The following is a 22,678-nucleotide window of genomic DNA, read 5'->3' as shown; positions in this document are numbered from 1 at the left end:
AATATCGCTAGAGCCGTTCTCCAATGGACTTGGAAAAACTCTGCAGATACGGAAGAGTAGCGAAAAAAAGTTGGAGGTGCATAGTTTGTACTATTTATTCGGCTGCAGAAAGCGCATTAAGAAATTAGGTCCGTGCTCTGTACGGTAACTTACAGGATCTGCCAGTTTGGTTATTCATCCATTCACCTCCCATACTTTTTTCAGAAGACTCAGCTGAGTTATTACTATATCATTTAAGTCGATTCCGGTCACCGTAACCATCCTTAACCACAGTAGCCAAGCCTACTAAAATTATGTTAAATCTGAATGCGTTACCGAATGACTGTTGGACTTGACACCACAAGAAAGAATGTAAAGAGTTGTTCTCAAAAACTTTCAATGACTGGCTAAGAAATCACGGGGAGAGTTGCACACGTTTCAGATTTAGGTCAACTATTCCTTACACATGGAAATGACCTTCCATTTAGCACACCCAGAGCAAAGTTATTACTTTGTGCAGGTGAGAAAAGCGATATAGTTAACATGAGAGAGCAAAGCAACAATCGTTCGTCAATGGTTTGAAAGAATCTGAAGGGGTTCTCTGAAAGTTTTGAAAAACGCAGTATATTCTGTTCTGCACAACCAACAGACCACAACCAATAATGTAGCACATGGAGTCAGAAAACAGGCTAGCATGTACCAAAGGTTTTGATGCAGGCCTGCCTATTGATCAAAACTTGAACTGATAAAAGTTTTACTGAGGCGCACAATTATTTTCAGTAACGTCATTGATATTGGTTACGGTGACAACTCGCGATGAGCGGGAAACCAGGGTTCGAGTCCCGGTCAAGTACACACGTTCGCGTGTCGCAAATACCTGACGTCGATGTCTGGTAGCAGAATGCGGATCTATTTGCTTATATTCAGGAACTTTCGTTCTTCGTATGATTGTAGATTCCAGCGCACACTCTCGTCAAATCATTATACTTTATTGTGCATGTTTCATGTATAAAAACAAAGTACGAAATAAGATTAGAAGATGAGGCTTTCTCCAATCTAACACAGGTTTCTCAATTCACACGGGCTGGTCGCACCAAGTGAAATCGTACCATGTTATACAGATGTGTGTAATACATCATCGCTGAATTAATGGCAAGTGATGCGGAATTGTTAAAAATGGCGACATTTATCTTGCTAGTTCCACATAAAACCTGACATTCATTACTTACTGATAGTCTCTGAACTTTCCAGTGTTATAACAAGTTAAAGGGTCGGCTGTTTCGACTATGAATTGTGAAAAAGCTTCAGGCTAATGAATGTAAGACCTTAAGTAAAATGAAACCACACGGTATACATACGGAAGTTTGGTGACAATATCGTGTTATCCAAAAAATGGTGGTCAACTTCTAAACAATGTTCTCACACACACACACACACACACACACACACACACACACACTAGATAAAATAAACACATTATATATAACATAAGTACCACACAACCGAACCCTTATTACTAATTTCGGTTGGAATGTGATACCAACACCCCACCACCATCAGCTCTTAAATCTCTTGTGCCGTCAAACTGATCTGAAGCGTAGCCCGGTGTCTATATTAGGTTGAAACGTAACCTGGTTGTTAGTTGGGGAATATAACGAATATTAATGTCAGACAACGATTATGCTGGCAGATTGATTGTAGCTAATGTAGCCTAATGTTTACGTACGCACCATAATATATAGGTTAGGTTAGTGTGTTTTAACGTCCCGTCGACAACGGGGTCATTAGAGACGGAGCGCAAGCTCAGATTAGGGAAGGATGGGGAAGGAAATCGGCCGTGCCCTTTCAAAGGAACCATCCCGGCATTTGCCTGAAGCGATTTAGGGAAATCACGGACCATAATATATATATTTAGCGCACTTCTTATCATAAACTAGAAGGTAAACTTAGAAAACCTATTAGATAATGGGCAAATCTACGACGAGTTCTTTAATGTATATTATGAACATATATCGTAAATAAACAACGAAAGATGTAAAGGAGTGCTTTATTTACTCGTAACTTTTACCCTGGTTTTAAACACAAATCAGCATATTGTCCTAAGCCACTAACATATTTGGCGTTGCAGAGATGGCAACAGGTTTGTCTGTAATGCTATTCACTTACATGAACACCGCGGCGTCTATATGCACCTTTATTTGTTAATGATGAACGTGTTTATTGTAAAGATCACTAACTTCGTATTATTAGTCTATGCGAATTACACTGTTTATAAGTTATTGAATGCTTCACAGTCTATGGCTCGCACCAGTTAGCCAGTATGCGACCAAAACATGTTACTGAAACTAGCCAATAAGTAAATTTTTCCTTCAGCTTATCGGCAGTCATTTCTTCACTATTTAAATACTTAGAAGCGCCACAAAATTATACATTACAGTTCAACGAAAATCGCATTCCTTCATTATCAATATCTGCAAAAATTAATGAATTCTCAAACAGGGTTCAGTGAAACGATTCTCTGCATCTAAACAAGGGTAAAAGTTACGTAATAGTTCCCTTTCCATTTTCCGTAGTTATTGAGCTATTTATGTACATACTACGCACAAAAATACTAGGAGATTCGCTTATTATCTAATGAAGCTTTCCCGAGTTTACCTCTTTCTTTTAGCTTTCGTAAATCTATGTGCGTTAAATATGGTGCGAGCGTAAACACCGGACTACGCTACAGATCAGTCTGTTTCAACCTTTATTTCGTATTCACATTCATTCGCTTCATCAACTCAACCAAACGTTCACCTTCCGACCTAACCAAGGCCTCGAGCTACATTACAGATCAGGAGTCACCAGTCACCACAACCAAAACATCAATAGGGGCGTCGGGGGAGGGAGAGAGGTAGGGGGTGTTTGCAGTGTTACAGTCTGTCCCCAATAAGAACAGTAAATGCCACGTCCACGAACTACACGACACACAAACAAGGGCGTAAGATACCCGTGTGTTGAGTGTCAGAAAAAATTATAAATACGTTTACAACATGTGTCAAAATTAAATGTGGGCCCACGGACTGTTACGAATAGTTTAGTTGGGAGAAGACTAGAACCTAATGGTGGGTGGAGGGGGGGGGGGGGGGGGAGGGGAGGAACACTACATCGCTATTAAATGATCGTAAACTGTACTAGTGCAAACTGAGTCAAAGGAATTCATAGGTTATGCATTAGTTAAATTATTAGATCTCCGATGGTATTTCACATGCCAAGATAAGTACAAAAGGTCCTTCTTTATACCCTACTGCAATCTTACGTTTTACAATGTTTACTAATCTAGGGCTACCGGTGTTTTATGGCGAATAGTTACCTCGGTACATATCTGACGGTGCTTGTTTCAAACGGGAGCGAACAGTGTCCAGTGTAAACAAACGGAATCTACCAAATGCAGACGACTTTTCCTGCAACACCACGATAACAAAATTTCAGGAGGTCTTGAGGTCGATGTAAGGGAGAGACAGAGGATAACGCCCATCCACTAGAGGGGTATCCACCTGCACGGCTGACACGTAAACAACTGGGAGGTGTTCGGACGCACGCAACACGCTAAGGACTGGCTGGAGGAGTTTACACAGAATAGGGGGAGCCACGTGGTCGCCGAGACACGGGTATCGGCCCCTAGCGGATCTTGGTTTCGCACGTTGGCGGTCACTTACTTTTACAGTGCCTGAAGACCCCTACACACGTCCCGACCAACACCGCGAGTACACCGCCGTCCTGTTTTTGTGATTTGTTTATCTTACAGTGCGACAATTATTGAACTATATGAAAAAATTAGTTACAAACTGCGGCACGCACACACTTTTTTCAACACGTAAACGTTACTGCAGACATTCGAATCTAGGTTATGACACGTTCGATATGCCTGCCACCATTGGCGATGATGGGGCGCAGAGGAATAGCGAAATTCTGCATGTGCCTAGCAAAAGTATAGGGGAGGGAAAGGATCCACCTTCGTACAACAAACATATTAGGAAGTCCCTGAGAAAGCAGAGAATTTTGGACAGTCGTTTTAAACGTAGTCACTGCCCCGCTGACAAAAAGAAATTATGTGAAATGAAAGCAGCTGTCAGAAGGACAATGAGAGATTCTTTTAACGAATTTGAAAGCAATATTTTATCTGCAGATTCTAAAAATAACCCCAAAAAATTTTGGTAGTATGTAAAATCTATGAACGCTACAAATAATTCAATACCTTCTCTTGCTGACAGTACGGGTAATGTAGCTAATGATGATAAACAGAAGGCCGAAATTCTAAACCTAGCTTTCAAAAACTCATTTACGGTAGAGGACTGCAGCACCATTCCCCCTTTCAATTATCGAACATACGAAAGGATGGCTGACATAGTGTTTAGTGTATCTGGGATTGTAAAACAGTTAATATCCTTAGACACCAGGAAGGTATCTAGCCCAGACGGTATCCCCATGAGATTTTATGATGACTATGCTACAAATATAGCACCATTCTTATCCATCATCTGCCAGAGATCTTTGGAACAGCAGAAAGTTCCACGGGACTGGAAGAAGACCCAGGTCATAGCAATCTATAAAAAGGGTAGAAATCGGATGCACATAATTACCGGCCAATTTCACTGACATCGATTTGTTGTAGAATCATGGAACATATTTTGTGTTCAGACATAATGACCTTTCTAGACTCTGGGAAGCCCATCTGTAGAAACCAGCACGGTTTTAGGATACAGTGGTCATGCGACACACAGCTGGCTCTCTTTGTGTATGATATACAACAGGCTCTAGATACCGGCTCCCAGGTTGATGCAATATTTCTCGACTTTCGAAAGGCGTTCGACTCAGTTCCGCACTGTCGCTTGCTACAAAAAAGTGCGCGCTTACGATCTATCCGATGACGTACGCGGTGGGATAGAAAGTTTTCTAACAGACAGGGAGCAGTATGTCGTCCTGAACGGGGTGACTTCAACAGAATCAAGCGTAACTTCAGTTGTGCTCCAGGGCAGCGTAATAGGTCCTCTGCTTTCTACGACTTACATTTCTGGTTGATGGTATTGACAGCGGCCTAAGACTGTTTGCCGATGATGATGTAGTCTACAGGAAAATAGTATCACACGGAAGTTGTGAACAAATCACTGAGGATTTGCAGAAAATAAATGCGTGGTTAATGATTGGCAGTTATCTCGCAGTATTAGTAAGTGTAACCTACTGCGTATAACAAGGCGAAAATCCCGATTAATGTACGAGTACAAAATAAATGCCCAGTCTTTGGAAGCGGTAACCAAATGGTTCAAATGGCTCTGAGCACTATGGGACTTGACATCTTAGGTCATCAGTCCCCTAGAACTTAGAACTACTTAAACCTAACTAACCTAAGGACATCACGCACATCCATGCCCGAGGCAGGATTCGAACCTGCGACCGTAGCAGCCCCGCGGTTCCGGACTACAGCGCCTAGAACCGCACGCCAACCGCGGCCGGCGTGACTGGTACATTTAGCCTGCAGCGTAAGCCTATGTCCCAGAAAATTCCGAGGCGGACGTTGGCGTAGCTCGGGTGTGGTGCGTCGCGCCTCCGCCCACGCCCAGTAGACGCCAACGCCATCGGCCGCTGAACGACGGCCCTCAGAGCTACGTTAGGCCCCGCTGTACACTGCCGCGCTTGCGTCGCGCAGATAAGGTCGGTGGTGGGGGTGGGGGGGCCTGTATCTGGCCCCGCCACGCCCTCAGCGCCAGCGGCTCGCGCTGCCCCTCTAAAACTCGCCTCCACCTCTTCCCCGGCGAATTTCCACTTTACGCTAATCGCCTTAACACTGCAGTCCGTACAACAACGACAGCAAAAAAATACCTAGAGCAAAACGAAAAAGAGGATTTTCTGCTCTAGAGACATAAGATAGAAATGTCACACACGACATAAAAAAATTTAAAAAATAAAAAAAAGCAGAAACAATAGGTCTCGAAAGCTCATATACATCTACACGGATACTTTGCAAATCACATTTAAGTGCCTGGCAGAGGGTTCATCGAACCACCTTCACAATTCTCTATTATTCCAATCTCGTATAGCACGCGGAAAGAACGAACACCTATATCTTTCCGTACGAGCTCTTTCCCTTATTTCGTCGTGGTGATCGTTTCTCCCTATGTAGGTCGGTGTCAACAAAATATTTTCGCATTCGGAGGAGAAAGTTGCTAATTGGAATTTCTTGAGAAGATTCCATCGTAACGAAATCCGTCTTTCTTTTAATGATGTCCATCCCAAATCTTGTACCATTTCAGTGACACTCTCTCCCACACCTCACGATAATACAAAACGTGCTGCCCTTCTTTGAACTTTTTCGATGTACTCTGTCAGTCCTATCTGGTGAGGATTCCACATCGCGCAGCAGTATTCTAAAAGAAGACGGACAAGCGTGGTGTAGACAGTCTCCTTAGTAGATCTGTTACATTTTCTAAGTGTCCTGCAAATAAAACGTAGTGTTTGGGTAGCCTTCCCTACAACATTTTCTGTGTGTTCCTTCCAATTTAAGTTGTTCGTAATTGTAATACCTAGATATTTAGTTGAATTTAGGGCTTTTAGATTCGACTGATCTAACGTATGACAGAAGTGTAACGGATTGCTTTTAGCACTCATGTGGATGACCTCACACTTTTCGTTATTTAGGGTCAACTGCCAATTTTCGTACCATTCACATATCTTTTCTAAATCGTTTTGTAATTTGTTTTGTTGTTTTGATGATTTTACTAGTTGATGAACGACAGTGTCATCTGCAAACAACCTAAGATGGCTACTCAGATTGTCTCCCAAATCGTTTATATAGATAAGGAACAACAAAGGGCCTACAACATTATCTTGAGGTACGCCAGAAATCACTTCTGCTTTACACGATGACTTTCCGTCAATTACTACGAACTGTGACCTCTCTAACAGGAAGCCACAAATCCAATCACATAATTGAGACGATATTCCATAAGCACGCAATTTCACTATAAGCCGCTTGTGTGTGGTAGTGCCAAAAGCCTTCTGGAAATCCAGAAACACGGAATCGATCTGAAATGACTTGTCAATAGCACTCAACACTTCATGCGAAAGAAGAGGTAGTTGTGTTTCACAAGAACATTATTTTCTAAACCCATGCTAACTGTGTATCAAGAGACTATTTTCTTCGAGGTAATTCATAATGTTTGAACACAATATATGTTCTAAAATCCTGCCGCTTATCGACGTTAACGAAATGGGCCTGTAATTTAGTGGATTACTCCTACTACCTTTCTTGAACATTGGTGTACCTGTGCAACTTTGCAGTCTTTGGGTACGGATCTTTCGTCGAACCAACGGTTGTACACAATTATCAAGTATGGAGCTAATGCATCAGCATACTCCGAAAGGAACCTAATTGGTATACAGTCTGGACCAGAAGACTTGCTTTTATTAAGTGATTTAAGTTGCTTCACTACTCCGAGGATATTTACTTCTGCGTTACTCATGTTGGCAGTTGTTCTTGATTCGAATTTCGCAATATTTACTCCGCCTTCTTTTGTGAAGGCATTTCGGAAGGCTGTGTTTAGTAACTATGTTTTGGCAGCACTGTCTTCGATAGTATCTCCATTGCTATCGCTCAGAGAAGGCATTGATTGTTTCTTGCCGTTAACATATTTCACATACGACCAGACGCTCTTCGTATTTTCTGCCAGGTTTCGAGAAAAAGTTTCGTAGTGGAAACTGTTATAAGCATCTCGCATTGAAGTCCGCGCTAAATTTTGAGCTTCTGTAAAAGATGGCCAATCTTGGGGATTTTGCATCTGTTTAAATTTGGCATGTTTGTTTCGTTGTTTTTGCAACAGTGTTCTAACACGTTTTGTGTACCACGGAGGATCAGCTCCGCCGTTTGTTAATTTATTGGGTATAAATCTCTCAATTGCTGCCGACACTACTTCTCTGAATTCAAGCCACGTCTGGTCTACGCTTATATAATTAATTTGGAAGGAGTGGAGATTGTTTCTCCCTCGAAAAGACCACAATAATGATAAACGTAAAAAATCCACGAAAACATTTTAAACTGGGAGAACAAAAACTACAGAACGTCAAACAATTTAAGTATCTGGGAGAATGGATCAACTCGAATGCCCTCGAGAAAAGGCAGTCGAATCTGAAAAAAAATAAGTTGAACTGGCCTTTTCATGTCACAAAAAATACTTCCCTCTCATGGAACGAAAAAATGGGACATTACAATATAGTAATCAAACACGAAGCACCGTATGCAGTCGAAACGCTGTCCAACTGTCCACCACCAACCGTGGCCCATTTGAAAGACTGCAGATCAAAGAAAGGAAGATATTCAAGAAAAGTCCTTGGCCGCAGATTCCACAAAAACAAACTAAGCCGCATCAAAAAGGAAACCCTTTACCAAACTACGGAGAAACTCTCAGACACGAAGACGAAAAGAAGAACTGTTTTATGGACACATCCTCAGAATGAACACAAATATATTAACAAAAAAAGTGTAGCTGTTTCTGAAACAAAAACAATTATTGAAAAAATAGAGGACTTAGGCGGACCAAATCACAAAAAACTTGCTCATAGATAAAATTGTAAAAAAAAAAATCCCAAGGACAAGAAAGATAGATTCCAAGTCGAAACGGAAATCAAACAAACGATCCAAATATCTCAAGAAGAAAGGAAAGCAGGATCAGAGAGAATGAAACAAACTTGGTTAACAGAAAGGCACAGAACATTAAAAGTTGATTGATTTAATATATGCCAAAGTCGGATGAAACGAAAGAAGAAAGAAGAGAAGCACCCAGAGGACAGGGTCGTATGCTCGTACATAACATCGACGGGTAGCATTCACAGAAATCACTGGTATCGGAAGTTACACTTTACTCATACCTACACCAGGCACCGGAGAAGTACAGTAGATGGTTGGTTACTTACTACACCTGGACATCCACCTGTCCGCAAAGCGCCTGCAGCTTCCGGTGTAACATCTATTTTTATAAATCACAGAAAACGCATTTTAAAGTTGGTGGAGTGTGGAGGGATACAAGTTGTGAATTCGTATAACGCGATTTTAAACTGTGTCATATCGCAACTAAAAATCCCAGTTAACGAAAAGTAGCATTCACAGTAATCACTCATATCGGAAAGCCACACTTCAAGCCGACCCTGCAGCAGATGTTGGCGAGGTAAAGGAGGATCGTTGGTTACTCACTGTGCACGGCATTGACCTGTCTCTAGATGCCATATGCCCGCGAAGGGCACGCAGCGTTCAGTGTAACATCTAATGCGATAAACCACAGAAATCGCATTTTAAAGTTTTGAAATGTGGAGGGATACAAGCTGTGAATTCGAAAATGTCATTTTAGACTGTGACAAATCGCAAACAAAAGTCGCAGTTGCCAAAAAGGGACATTCACAGAAATTACTGGTATCGGAAAGTCAAGTTTAGCCCATACCTACAGTAGAAGAAATTTGGAAATTTGTGGTAAGTTCCTATGCGACCAAACTGCGGAGGTCATCGGTCCCTAGGCTTACGCACTACTTAATCTAACATAAACTAACTTACGCTAAGCACAACACACACACCCAGGCCCGAGGGAAGACTCGAACCTCCGACGGGGACAGCCGCGAGAACCCTGGCAAGGCGCCCTAGACGCCACGGCTACCCCGCGCGGCCCTACACGAGACGTTAGAGAGGTACAGACAGATGTTTGGTTACTGAATGAACTCGGCATTTCGCTATCTCTGGGTGTCCATTTTGCTGCACAGTGCCAGCCGCTTCCAGTATGACGACTAAGGTGATAAATCGCAGAAATTGGACTTCAACTTTTCGTAATAAAGTGGAACACCTGCTGCCGTCCTTTCGACGTTTCAATGATTCAGTACACCATCTTCGGGCTTTAGCTGAGGTTAACGGGTTAATGCCCGAAGATGGTGTGTTGATCACTGAAACCGGTAGCTACACAAGAAATAACATCAAAACGACAGCTGCAGGTGTTCCATTTTTTTACATAAGTGATCGGCCAAAGTCCCTGAAACCTTCAGTTAGAAGGCTGAACACACGAAAACGAAAAAAAAATACAAGTTGCGAATTCGTGAATTGTGTTTTGAAACTTCGACAAGTCGCAACTGAAAATAGCAGTTAACGAAAAGTAGCGTTCACAGAAATCACTCATAAAGGGAAGTCACAGTTTAGCATCTGGCTACAGCAGACCTTAGAGAGATACGGATGGATGTTTGGTTATCGACTGAACTCGGCATTTCCCTGTCTCTGGACATCAGCTTCCCTGCACAGTGCACACAGCTTACAATCTGACAACTATGGTGATAAATTGCACAGTGCATCCTGCATTTCCATCCTCTGTGTTGTTTACCGATGACGCAACGTTCGGGGGTGATGAAGTCTTCAACATGCACAATTCGCATGTTTGTAGTGAGGATAACCAACATGCCACAGTTGCTAGCGCTCATGAAGTGCGGTTCTTCGTTATGTGTGGGTCGGTGTTGTTGGGGACTGTTTAACTGGGCCGTAGCTGCTACCTAGGCCGTTAAATGGCAGGCACTATTACAATTTTCTAGCCAGAGCATTGCTATAATTGCTGGAAGACGTCCCACTCCCTACAAGAAAACGCATGTGGTTCCAACATGACGGGGCGCCGGCACATTTCAGTCGTCGTGTGCGTCGATTCCTGGACCGACGCTTCCCAGAAACGTGGACTGGCAGAGGTGGTCCTGTACCATGGCCTGCTCGATCCCCAGATACGTCCCCTCTGGACTTTTTTGTGTGGGGAGAGATGTACAACCTTGTTTTATGCAACTCCAGTTGCATCAGAAGAGGATCTGGTTGGCCGGATAGTAGCAGCAACAGGAACAATTCAGGACACTCCTGGGGTTTTTGCCCGTGTCAGACAGAACATGATCCGACAGTGTAACCTTTGTTTACGTGTCAATGGAGGCATTTCTGAAAATCTGCTGTAATTGAAATTGGGTTGTGTTAATGTGTTGTCTCTTGGTCATAAAAAAATGGAAAAGTGTTTCTTGGTTTAATTAATTTGCCGCCAGAGAAATCTTCCTCTACCGGTTTAAATACTCCTCACAGGAAAAAAATGACATTAGGAAAAAATATTTGTTTTGATTTCCCCTACAACCTCCCCGAGTTTGTCGGTTTAAATGCTTTTCACCCTGTAGAGGTACATATGGATGTTTGGTTACTGACTGAACTCGGCATTTCTGTGTCTCGTGGATCCTATTTCCTGCACAGTGGTCACAGCTTCCAGAGTAGAAACTATGGCGATAAACAGCACGAATCGCATGTTAAGTTTTTGGAGTAAGGAGGAATTCATGAACCACGATTTAAAATTTTGACAAGTCGCAATTAAAAATCGCAGTTACCGAAAAGTAGCATTCACAGAAATCACGGTTAACAGAAAGTCACAGTTAGGCTCGGATCTCTAATGAGCAGACGTCAAAGAAATAGAGGCAGGCAAGTACTGTGGACAGACTAGAGATGGGCAAAGTAGTTCATCCTTGGGAACTAGTTCACTGGTGATTGCTCTTTTTTGGGAACCGTTCATTTTTACTCGTTCAGCGTTCATTATGCGTGGTATATGGTTGTTATGAAAAACTGAAAATTAGTAGCATAGGTGGTTGAAGATGGAAGGCGCCAAGAGCGGACACTTGCCTCCCCCCCCTCTCCCCCTCCCTGGAGTAGAGAGTTTTTATTCATAACAGAATTCGCACACAATTGTAATTTTCGTGATTCTGCAAAACATCTCGTTTAGCCAACTGTAGCGTTATAGTACTCCAGGCAAATTTTTCGTGTGCCACCCTGTACCACTGAAATAATAGTGTAGGTGTTACCATATTATTTTTACAAAATGTGAAACCAGACACTCCATTACGAAGCGCGGGCTTCATTTGATGTAAGTCGCTCTGCCTTCCATAACAATGAACATACTCTTTTACCTTGGATCAAAAAAAGACGGAAAATGGCCACTCGTGTGTGCCGTGCCGACGTCCTTTGCATGTGTAATAACAAAAAATCTTGCCTTTTTACAAGTATTCCTTCTGCTGTTTATCGAAATAGTGATGTAAACTGGTACGCCGTTTTGTTACCTGAAAAGATGTATGTATTACATACCACGTAATTTTTGTGTAGTTTACATAATTATAAGATACATTTTAATTACCGGTCGTGGACGCTGAATAGCATACGAAAAGAGCCAGACGTTCAGAGTTCAAAAAAGTTTTAAAACAGATCTAGAATGGGCGTGCGAAGCGAACGAAACAAACAACAACTCGATACTGAACTATGAGCAGTCGGCAGTGGAACTGCGACGAGTGGCCACACGAAGAAGCACGAGTCCGGCCGAGCGAGACCGAGACCGAGACAGGCGGGAACGGGACCGAGGCTGGAACGAGACCGGCCGACGCGCCGTTGCGGGAACGAGACCGACCGTTTCCCGTACCCGGGAACTACAAGTAGAAAGCCGCGACCGAAGTGAACTATGAACGACCGCCGTTCCTTAGAATTCGTTCCTCGCTCGTTCCGCTCATCTTGGTGAACTGTTCCTTTGGACCGGTTAGTTCGCGAACGCCCCACCTCTAGGACAGACAGAGGGCTCGGCTACTCACTGAGCGCGGCGTTGCCCTGCCTCTGGGCGTCCACCTGGCCGCGCAGCGCGCGCAGCTTCCGCAGCTTCAGCTCCTGGGCCTCCACGCGCTCCCGCAGCCTGCGCAGCCGCTCCGCCTCGTGCGCCCTCTGCTGCTGCTGCTGCTGCTGCTGCTGCTGTCCCTGCTGGCCTGCAACAAACACCTCGCCCTCAAATCACACTGCTTACAACACAAAACAGAATACTGGGAAAACAACTGGGCAAGTGTTTCGCGAAATGATTTGTCCAAAACTAAGAAACAAAATAATCATTTTGACAGCCTTCGAATGATGCTCGAAATCGTGTACAACACATGTGACTGCACAGTCCACATAATGTGATGTTGTTGTTGTTGTGGTCTTCAGTCCTGAGACTGGTTTGATGCAGATCTCCATGCTACTCTATCCTGTGCAAGCTTCTTCATCTCCCAGTACCTACTGCAGCCTACATCCTTTTGAATCTGCTTAGTGTATTCATCTCTTGGTCTCCCTCTACGATTTTTACCGTCCACGCTGCCCTCCAATACTAAATTGTTGATCCCTTGATGCCTCAGAACATGTCCTACCAACCGATCCCTTCTTCTAGTCAAGTTGTGCCACATACTCCTCTTCTCCCCAATTCTATTCAGTACCTCCTCATTAGTTATGTGATCTACCCATCTAACCTTCAGCATTCTTCTGTAGCACCACATTTCGAAAGCTTCTATTCTCTTCTTGTCCAAACTATTTATCGTCCATGTTTCACTTCCATACATGACTACACCCCATACAAATACTTTCAGAAACGACTTCCTGACACTTAAATCTACACTCGATGTCAACAAATTTCTCTTCTTCAGAAACTCTTTCCTCGCCATTGCCAGTCTACATTTTATATCTTCTCTACTTCGACCATCATCAGTTATATTGCGTGATAGCACCTTCCTTTTTCTCTCAACAGGCCATGACTAAATTTCCTTTACAGCCGTTGCGGGCTTGTATTTGGGAACAAGACGGATAAGTTTAGCACAGGAACTCATTTCCGGAAACGTACTGTTTGTCCGCTGCACGGAAAATACCACAACCGAATCTCCCGCACTGTCAACGCCACTGACTAGGACAATACGAGGGTCGTTCAATAAGTAATGTGACACATTTCTTTTCTCAGAACATATTTATTGTTAAGAATCAGAATTTTGTGACAATATACATCAACATCTCTTGCCCATGTCCTATTTTTCTACGCAGTCTCCAACACGTTCTACGGCCGTACGCCAACGTTGTGGAACAGCATGTATTCCGTGCTGGTAGAAGCTCTTGTCCCGTAGGCGTAGCCATGATTTCACTGCATGACTGACACACTCGTCACCCCCTACAGAATCTTTAAACGGACCAAAGAGATCGAAATCCGAGAGTACCAGGTCTGGACTGTAAGGGGGATGAGACAGTTATGTCCAACCAAACTCGGCGATGTGTTCCGGGGTTCTCAGACTTGTGTGTGGATGTGCATTATCGTGTTGGAGCAAGATTTCTGGTGGATTCTTGTCCGATCGAACGCGTCGGAAATGGTTCTTGAGTTTATTCAGAGGCTTCACGTAAGCCTCTGAATTGATGGTTGACCCTCTTGGCATCATATCCACGAGAACGACAGCATCACAATCCCAGAAGACTGTCACCATGACTTGTCTTGAATTTCGTCTTTCGTGGTGAATGAGGATCATGCCACTCCATGGACTGCCTTTTTGTTTCCGATGCAAAGTGGCGCACCCAGCTTTCGTCTCTCGTAACGATCCAAGACAGGCCTCCCCGTCGGTCTCATACCCTCCAACAATTAAGATGAAATGGCATTTATTTGAATGTTGTGATCCGCTGTGAGCATTCGTGGAACCCACCGTGAGCACCTTATTGAATATCCGAGAGTCTCGATCATTCCAGACGCACTTAGAATGCTGATCGACATCTGTACAGCCAATTGTCGAGTTGTGATGCGCCGGTAGGCACGAATAATGGCATCCGCACGATTCAGCATATCTGGAGCAGTGGCTGTGACAGGACGTGCCGAGCGTGGCTGATCATGGAGCTCTGTTTCTGCATTTCCTGAGGCTGTAACTTTCTTTACCCATCGCCCAACTATACTCCTATCAACTGTAGAATCGTCATACTCTGTGCACAAACGCTTATGGATGTTCACCGCGGTTTCTTTTTCTCCACACAAGAATTCAATAATAGCGCGCTGCTTGTAACGTGAGTCGTATGTACACGCAATTTTGACGCTGTACTACGGCTCTGCCGTGTGCCAGAACGGTTCGAAACTTCACCGGCGCATAGAACAAGTATCAGATTTGAAGCATCAACAAGGTCGCTTGTCTATGTATATTAATGGCTTTAAAAAAATGTCGGGAATTACTTGTTGAACGACCCTCGTACATACGCTATTCACCGACCAGCATCATTCGGGAAAGTGGTGGGACTAGACAGTGCCAATATTGGGAATTTGTACGAGTGCCGAAACTACGCCGTTGAGCGCCCCACAAACCAAACTCCATCATCATCATCATCATCATCATCACCGATCACCTAATGTCCCGTGCCCACTACATGTATGTATGTATACCGTTTCATGGCCTGTTCGGAGTGCAGTTTTTTAGTCTTTCCTCACACATTACTTTACTCGTATTTTTTGCAAAATTTCAAACACCTTGTACCATTTTACACTCATGAATCCTTTTTCTAAGCCGACAACTTCTATGAACGTCTCTTTTTTTTCAGCTCTTGCTCCAGCTATCACTTTCAACGTTGAAACTGCCTCTTTGTTGCTTTACAAAAGTCAAACTTACCTCATACATAAAATCCCCAACACTCTTTTCCATTTTTCTATGTACGAGGGTCACTTCAAAAGCCCTGCACACTGCGCACGTGTGACCGTTACGGTGGCGTGATTAAGTTGAAATTCATGCTAGTTGTGAAAGAGACTTTAGGCGTGAGGGTCGAGTATGAGTTTTCTGGTTCGCGTGGCTGTGTCGTGAGTAACTCAGTTTTAAAATGGAAGCCGCCACCGAGTCAGGTGGGATTGTACGTAGTGACCAGCGCTCCTAAATCAAAAGCGAAAGAAGCCAGCGCAAATTTACAACGCTTTGACACTGATGTGTGGGAATAGTGTAGTGGGTCGCAGCACAGTATCATGGTGTTCTGCTCGTTTCCGTGAAGGTCGGGTAAAAATGGTTCAAATGGCTCTGAGCACTATGGGACTTAACATCTGCCGGCCGCTGTGGCCGAGCTGTTCTAGGTGCTTCAGTCCGGAACCGCGCTGCTGCTGCGGTCGCAGGTTCGAATCCTGCTTTGGGCATGGTGTATGTGATGTCCTTAGGTTAGTTAGGTTTAAGTAGTTCTAAGTCTAGGGGACTGATGACCTCAGATGTTAAGTCCCACAGTGCTTAGAGCCAGTTGAACTTAACATCTGTGGTCATCAGTCCCCTAGAACTTAGAACTACTTAAACCTAACTAACCTAAGGACATCACACACATCCATGCCCGAGGCAGGATTCGAACCTGCGACCGTAGCGGTCGCGCGGTTCCAGACTGAAGCACTTAGAACCGCACGGCCACACTGGCCGGCTGAAGGCCGGGTAAGCACTGACGACAATCGAAGAAGTGGAAGGCCATCAACTGCAACAAACTACATCTCTCAGGTTACTGTAAATGACATTTTGGAAGAGGATCAACGAGAACATGCGAGGAAATTGCATATGAGGCCAGAATGTTTGTCACTTTAGTTTACAGAACCATAAGTGAAAAATTACTGCCAGATGGGTTCCGTATGATCGCAGTGAAGAGCAGAAAGCAGCTCGCAAAAGAATCGTTGAAGACTTGCTTCGACATTATTGAACAGAAGGAGAACAATTTCTGAAAAGGACACGAGATTTTGAGCCAGAAGTTACGTCTCAGTCGTCACAGTGGAAAAGTTGTGACTCCCATGAGCGAAAAAAATGCGTCGCCAACAGTCAAAGATGAACCTGATGAGGATCTTCGCAGTATGACACGAATGGAGTCATAGCTACAAATAGAGTGCCCCAGACGGACATTTGTAACAGGTGGGTACTACAAGCTGTTTCTGTAAAATATTTTGCGTCTGAAAATTCGTCAAACAGGACCTGACATGCTGACAGCTGGTATCCTCATTTTGCACGACAATTCAAGACCATATACTGCCCTACCAATGAGAGAAACGCTCGACTAATATGGATGGGAAATACTTCCCCACCCACCATACAGCCCTGATATGAGCCCATCAAGCATCGCTTCCCAAACGGAACGAACAACTCCGTGGAAAACTTTTCAGTACAACTGATGAAGCTTCTAGTGAGGTGAGCCGAGTAATCAGACAGATTAACAATGAAGGTGCCCTATCCGGAATATAGAAGTTGCCATTAGCAAGAATGGAAATTATACTGAAAACCTGAAAACATATTTTGTAAAATAAATTATTTCCTTCAATTCCGCCTGACGATGTGCAGAACTCCTGAAACGACCCTCGCATTATACTAGTCAAGAACTTGGACGCTTGAACTGTTAAGCTGACGGCGGGATAGTTCTCACACTTGTATGCTATTACTATCTTCGAGTCGTTGTGTATGATATTTTCCCAAAGCCTGATGTGTTAATTATGATAGAAGCAGAGTGTCTTAACGTGTTTCATTGTTGGAATACGTGTACCTATTTGCCTTATAGGGTATTGTCGTGTTGGAAACTAAGGCTGATCCAGCTGATTGGAAATGCCATCAGGCTGGAATTGGAACTGCAGCTGCTGCTTGAGAAATAGAGGTGGTAGGGTGTTGTCCTGTTAGAAGATGACATTCATCCTATTGGCTGGGGAAATTGGACCTGCTGCTTGTTGCAGCACTGTGTGGTGGGGTGTTGTCCTGTTGGAAAACGACTCTAACCCTGGTGCCTGGATGGGAAGGGGATCTGACGCTTCTCGAAGCACCGCGTGGTGGTGCGATGTCGTGCTGGAAAGCGGCACTTACCCTGCTGGTTGGGCGCGCCCTGCGGCTGCAGGTGCAGCTGCTGCTGCTTGAGGAAGCGCAGCCGCTGCTCCCTCGCGGCCAGCAGCTGGCGCTGCGACTCTATCTGCGACTGCTGCCGGCACGCCATGTCGCGCAGCTCCCTCAGGCTCAGCGCCGGAACGTCGCCCGGCAGCTGGAACACACAGCACAGCGCCACGTTGCAGAAGGATCCACCATCAGAGCCAACAGATCTCGCAGGTACAGTTTTCCAGGGACATATATTATGCTCTAAAACAGTGGTTCCCAACAGGTGGTCCGCAGACCCCCAGGGGTCCACCAGCTATGCCAGAGGGGTTCGCAAGATGCTGTTACAATAAAAAATATATTGAATATATTTCGTATGATAACAGATTTTTTATTTTGACCGCTTCCTGCATGAGCAGTTTTAAACTCAATATTTTTTCAATGATGAATATGTCAATGTTTTTTCTAAGTACCAAAAATAGAAAACGTATTAAAAGACTCTTAATTTGGCTTTTTTAGGTACTTGATACTGTAATATGACAAGGTACCAATCATGATCGATGAGGGGGTGGCTCTAAGCACTATGGGACTCAACATCTGTGGTCATCAGTCCCCTAGAACTTAGAACTACTTAAACCTAACTAACCTAAGGACATCACACACATCCATCCCCAAGGCAAGATTCGAACCTGCGACCGTAGCGGTCACGCGGTTCCAGACTGAATCGCCTAGAACCGCTCGGCCACACCGGCCGGCGATCAGGGGGTCCTCGAGAAAATTTTGTTGGGAACCCCTGCTCTAAAAGTACAGACTGTTCAATTAGTTTATTCTATAAGTAAGTTTTCATTAACAAACTTACATCGTAAGTTATCGAAAATTACAGCACGTATTGAAAATGTTGTCCACCCATTTCTATGCACTTTTCGACACGTTTGACCATGTTCCTAGTAACCTTTGTCAGCTTTGCACGTCCTTTTTCGTTAATGGCTGCCGTAATGTTCGTCTTCAGTGCCTGCTGGGACTGTGAATTGCTCCTGTAAACAATATCTTTCAAGTAGCCTCACAGAGAGAATTCTGGACTACTGAGAGCAGGGGCTAGTAATGGTCACAATCCTGACGAAAAGATTCTTTCACCAAAAAAAAACCCTGCAGCATCTCCATAGCAGGGCGAACTGTGTGGCAATTGGTACCGGCCTGTTGCACCCAGCAGCCGCGCTTATTCTCCCGCAGTAACACTATGAATTGTTGGATAATGTCTTGGTAGACGGCAGCATCCACAGCTGTTTCAATAAACAAAAGTTCTATTATTCGCCGCCTTGAAACCATGCACCACACGCCAATTTTCTGTGGGTGTACGGCAATCTCAATTAACTATGCGGGTTGACAGTGTCTCACAGCCGGTGGTTCAGGCTATTAACATACCCACCAAAATGAAGCCAAGCATCACTGTGAAAAACATTTGATCTACAATACCATTTTGATCTGTCTTTTCTTAAATTATTTTGTCATACAGACATTTTATCTTTCATAGGTAATTTTGTAGGTGCTGTAGGCAGTGTATTAGGTATAATTTATTTTTGACCGTAAATTCACCATAAAACTGTCAGACCTCTTATCTTTATATATTTCCTTTTATTAATTTTATATGGTTAACTGTATCGTCCTTTATCACAATTGCTTTCTATAATAGTTATCAAAATTTGAAAGTCTGCTACATGTATTTTACCCAATGTGTTTTTATCAGATTATGGTTCTAACGTAAATGAAGAATACATCTAAGCCGATAGTGGCGACATCTATAAACCATACAGGCAAACAGGTTTCTCGTTGCTACTGCACTTCAGTAGGTTTTGTACAGTAACGCCACTTGCAAAATGACTGTGTGGACGATGTGGCCTATTTCACACCATATTTTAGTTCTACGTGACGATACTTTGCTGAATGTATTTATATGTTTTGACGATGTCATTATGTCTTTACCACATTACGACATGGTGTAGAACAGGTACGCTTTACCTTATTTTATCTGTACATTTCTCAGTTTGTATGAGAGTATATCGTGATATGAAATGCTGCCCGCTAGGATATATTGTAGATCCGAAGATGGTCATTCTGACTGAAACCGATCATCGTCGAAGGAATTTATACTGTGATCAAAGACTGGAATAAAAAGAAAACATTTGACAGTACCAGGATCACTGCTTATATTGTCCGCCCCGGTAGCTGAGTGGTCAGCGTGACAGACTGTCAATCCTACGGGCCCGGGTTCGATTCCTGGCTGGGTCGGAGATTTTCTCCGCTCAGGGACTGGGTGTTGTGTTGTCCTAATCATCATCATTTCATCCCCATCGACGCGCAGGTCGCCGAAGTGGCGTCAAATCGAAAGACCTGCACAAGGCGAACGGTCTACCCGACGGGAGGCCCTAGCCACACGACATTTCCATTTTACTGCTTATATTCACGACTATGTCGCAGCTGGTACAATGCCATTGTTGCCTCTAACGTGAGTCTTGAACCACTGACAATAGTGAAATAATCGGCATTATTCAGCTCGTGGAAAACCTGCAGTGTGGTCTGAACCACGCGACACGTTCGTTTCCTGGCATAATATACGCAAAGACTGCTTTAATATCCTGCATAACTTGCGTCGTTAAAAGTGACCTCTGGCACGTTTCTTAACCTGATTCACGAAACTTTTTAACTACCTTCTGAATAACATTTTCGTTGGTGCTTCCTTTTCAAATTCCTCCGTAAACTTTCGCAGAGAAACGCCATGAGATTTCATCACAAAATAAGTTTTAATCACGAATACACGTTCTTCAACAGTTAAGTGCATTTTAACAAACAAGACACGATTACGCAACTTCGTCCCCAATTGAGAATGTTTGGAGCATTATGGGCACATCCCTCAACTCTCTCTTGATTTTGACGATCTACCACGCCAACTGGATAGAATTTGGTACGATATCCCTTAGGACATCCAACAACTCTATCAACTAATACACAGCCGATTAACTGCTTGCATAAGGGCCAGACTGAATCAACGCGTTAACGCGTTATGACGTGCACAATTTATGGAGCTCTTTCTATTGAATAAATCGTGCAATTTTTCTGAAATTGTAATGATTTTTTTGCCAGTCGGTGAGCAGTGTTTGTAGGTATACACACGGTGTTCAAAAATTTATTCCACATTTTGAGAGATGATGATATCAGGGTGATTATAAAAAAGCCTACGCGCTTTTTTCAAATTAAAAAAAAAACACAAAAAACAATAAAAACCAACTATATTTTAGTATGAAAATCTAATTAACATTTTACATGTTAGCCTTACTGAAAGTAAAAAGAGCCATGTTTATAGACGGCAACTGTGACAATAATTTATTTTATTAATATTGTATCTTAACTTTTCTTGCAATATAAGAAACACAGGTAAATAGCATTTACACTTCCAGAACTCGTAGTATCGTAATGACTGTGAAATATAATTTAGCTTGAATGCAGAAATTTGTAGATCCTTACTAATTTCTCAGGTCTTTGCTCTCCTAAATTATTTCGTAATTTTGACCAAACAAACCCTTAGGCGGAGAAGATTCTCTCAATGGAGGCAGTGAAAGCAGGGCAAGACATGAGGCACTCAGAATCTAGCTGTCAGAATGGGATAGTGTTTCGATTAAATTAGTCACAGGAATTTAAACTGAACTACTTAATGCTCAATATGAGAAAAAATCTCAAAAAAGCAATAAAGCCCATGAAAGCTCAATATTATCCATTGTGCTGTTTTATTTAATACCCGGTTTTTTGTTAATGCTGGATAGTATGGATGAAAACAAGGAAAACATCTGCAGTAAACATGGGCTGCGAAATGCAAATCTTACGAGCTATGAGCACTTGTTTATCTTCGCTGCTGTGAAACACGTCTTCTATTGGAATGTCTTCGCTATTACGAACATGCGGCAGACATCGGTTAGTGTTTTTACTGCAAACAGTACTCACAGTTTCACTAAGTGCAGTGCATACATTAGTTCTAATCGAACCAGTTTGTGTTTTAATAAGCATGCGAAATGCTTTTACATTTTGGTTTTATCTTTGCCTTTAACAGCATAACGTAAGCCTGTTATTCCATATGCGAAATGACAGACATGATCTTCTTTTGTATGCCGGCCGGTGTGGCCGAGCGGTTCTAGGCGCTTGAATCTGGAACCGCGCGACCGCTACGGTCGCAGGTTCGAATCCTGCCTCGGGCATGGATGTGTGTGATGTCCTTAGGTTAGTTAGGTTTAAGTAGTTCTAAGTTCTAGGGGACTGATGACTATAGAAGTTAAGTCCCATAGTGCTCAGAGCCATTTTTTTTCTTTTATATCCTGGCAAATGGAAGGAACTGCCGAGTTTGAATTAGAAGTTGTGCTGCTTCACGGTGACAGAATGATGTCTTCTCATCTACTCAATGCATTCTGTAGGTCGCCCGTAATGGTGGAAGGCTTACAGGAGATGTATTTCACAGTAGCGAAGATGAACAAATGCTCATAGCTCTTAAAATTTGTATTTTATCGTCTATGTTTTTCTTGTTTTGATCCATGCTTGTACCTCTCAAATATGGAGTACTTCTTTCAAGACCCAACATAAGTTCTGGAAGAACGAATAGTAGGATATGAAAAGGAAATAACTTCGAAACAAAATAATAAATATATTGAAGGACACGTTGAAAACAAAGAAAAATATATGGCATTACATACCATATGTGCCCTTTACTTAGTTTTGAATGCGACCCCGTACACGGACCGATACTGCCAAACGTAGCCATACTGCCCCACACAGTCACACGCTCACAGTACAGGGGTCTCTCATGCAGTTGACGAGCCCTATCAGACGTCAGTATGTAGTTTCGCATCTGCTGGTAAGATACTAAAAGTTCCAGGAAACGCAAGCCGAAGGTTCTTCGGGAAACTAGCTTGTTCGTTCAGTTTGTGTACGACCTGCAGTTTTCTGTGAAGGTAACCACGGGTGGTGGTCCACACGTTAACACTGAGACGTG

The 22,678-nt window shown here is 43.3% G+C and overlaps 1 protein-coding gene across 3 annotated transcripts in view; it reads right to left on the bottom strand.

Moving 5' to 3' along the window:
* Positions 1 to 17,801, bottom strand: part of LOC124716947 (apoptosis-stimulating of p53 protein 2-like) — a 137,970-nt gene extending 120,169 nt beyond the window's left edge. For all 3 annotated transcript variants that reach the window (XM_047243535.1, XM_047243536.1, XM_047243537.1), the window contains exons 1-2: positions 17,644 to 17,801; positions 12,625 to 12,792 (exon numbers count right to left, since the gene is read on the bottom strand). In XM_047243535.1, the coding sequence (XP_047099491.1) occupies positions 12,625 to 12,792; positions 17,644 to 17,770 (295 nt within the window). In that variant the 5' untranslated portion in view covers positions 17,771 to 17,801. The remainder of the gene's footprint in view (positions 1 to 12,624; positions 12,793 to 17,643) is intronic.
* Positions 17,802 to 22,678: the final 4,877 nt, after the last annotated feature.

This window comes from Schistocerca piceifrons, chromosome 9, assembly GCF_021461385.2.
Source record: "Schistocerca piceifrons isolate TAMUIC-IGC-003096 chromosome 9, iqSchPice1.1, whole genome shotgun sequence".
In the NCBI taxonomy this organism is placed as follows: Eukaryota; Metazoa; Arthropoda; class Insecta; order Orthoptera; family Acrididae; genus Schistocerca; species Schistocerca piceifrons.
The sequence above is the reverse complement of the archived record's forward strand: the minus strand, read 5'-3'. Positions and strand labels throughout refer to the sequence as shown.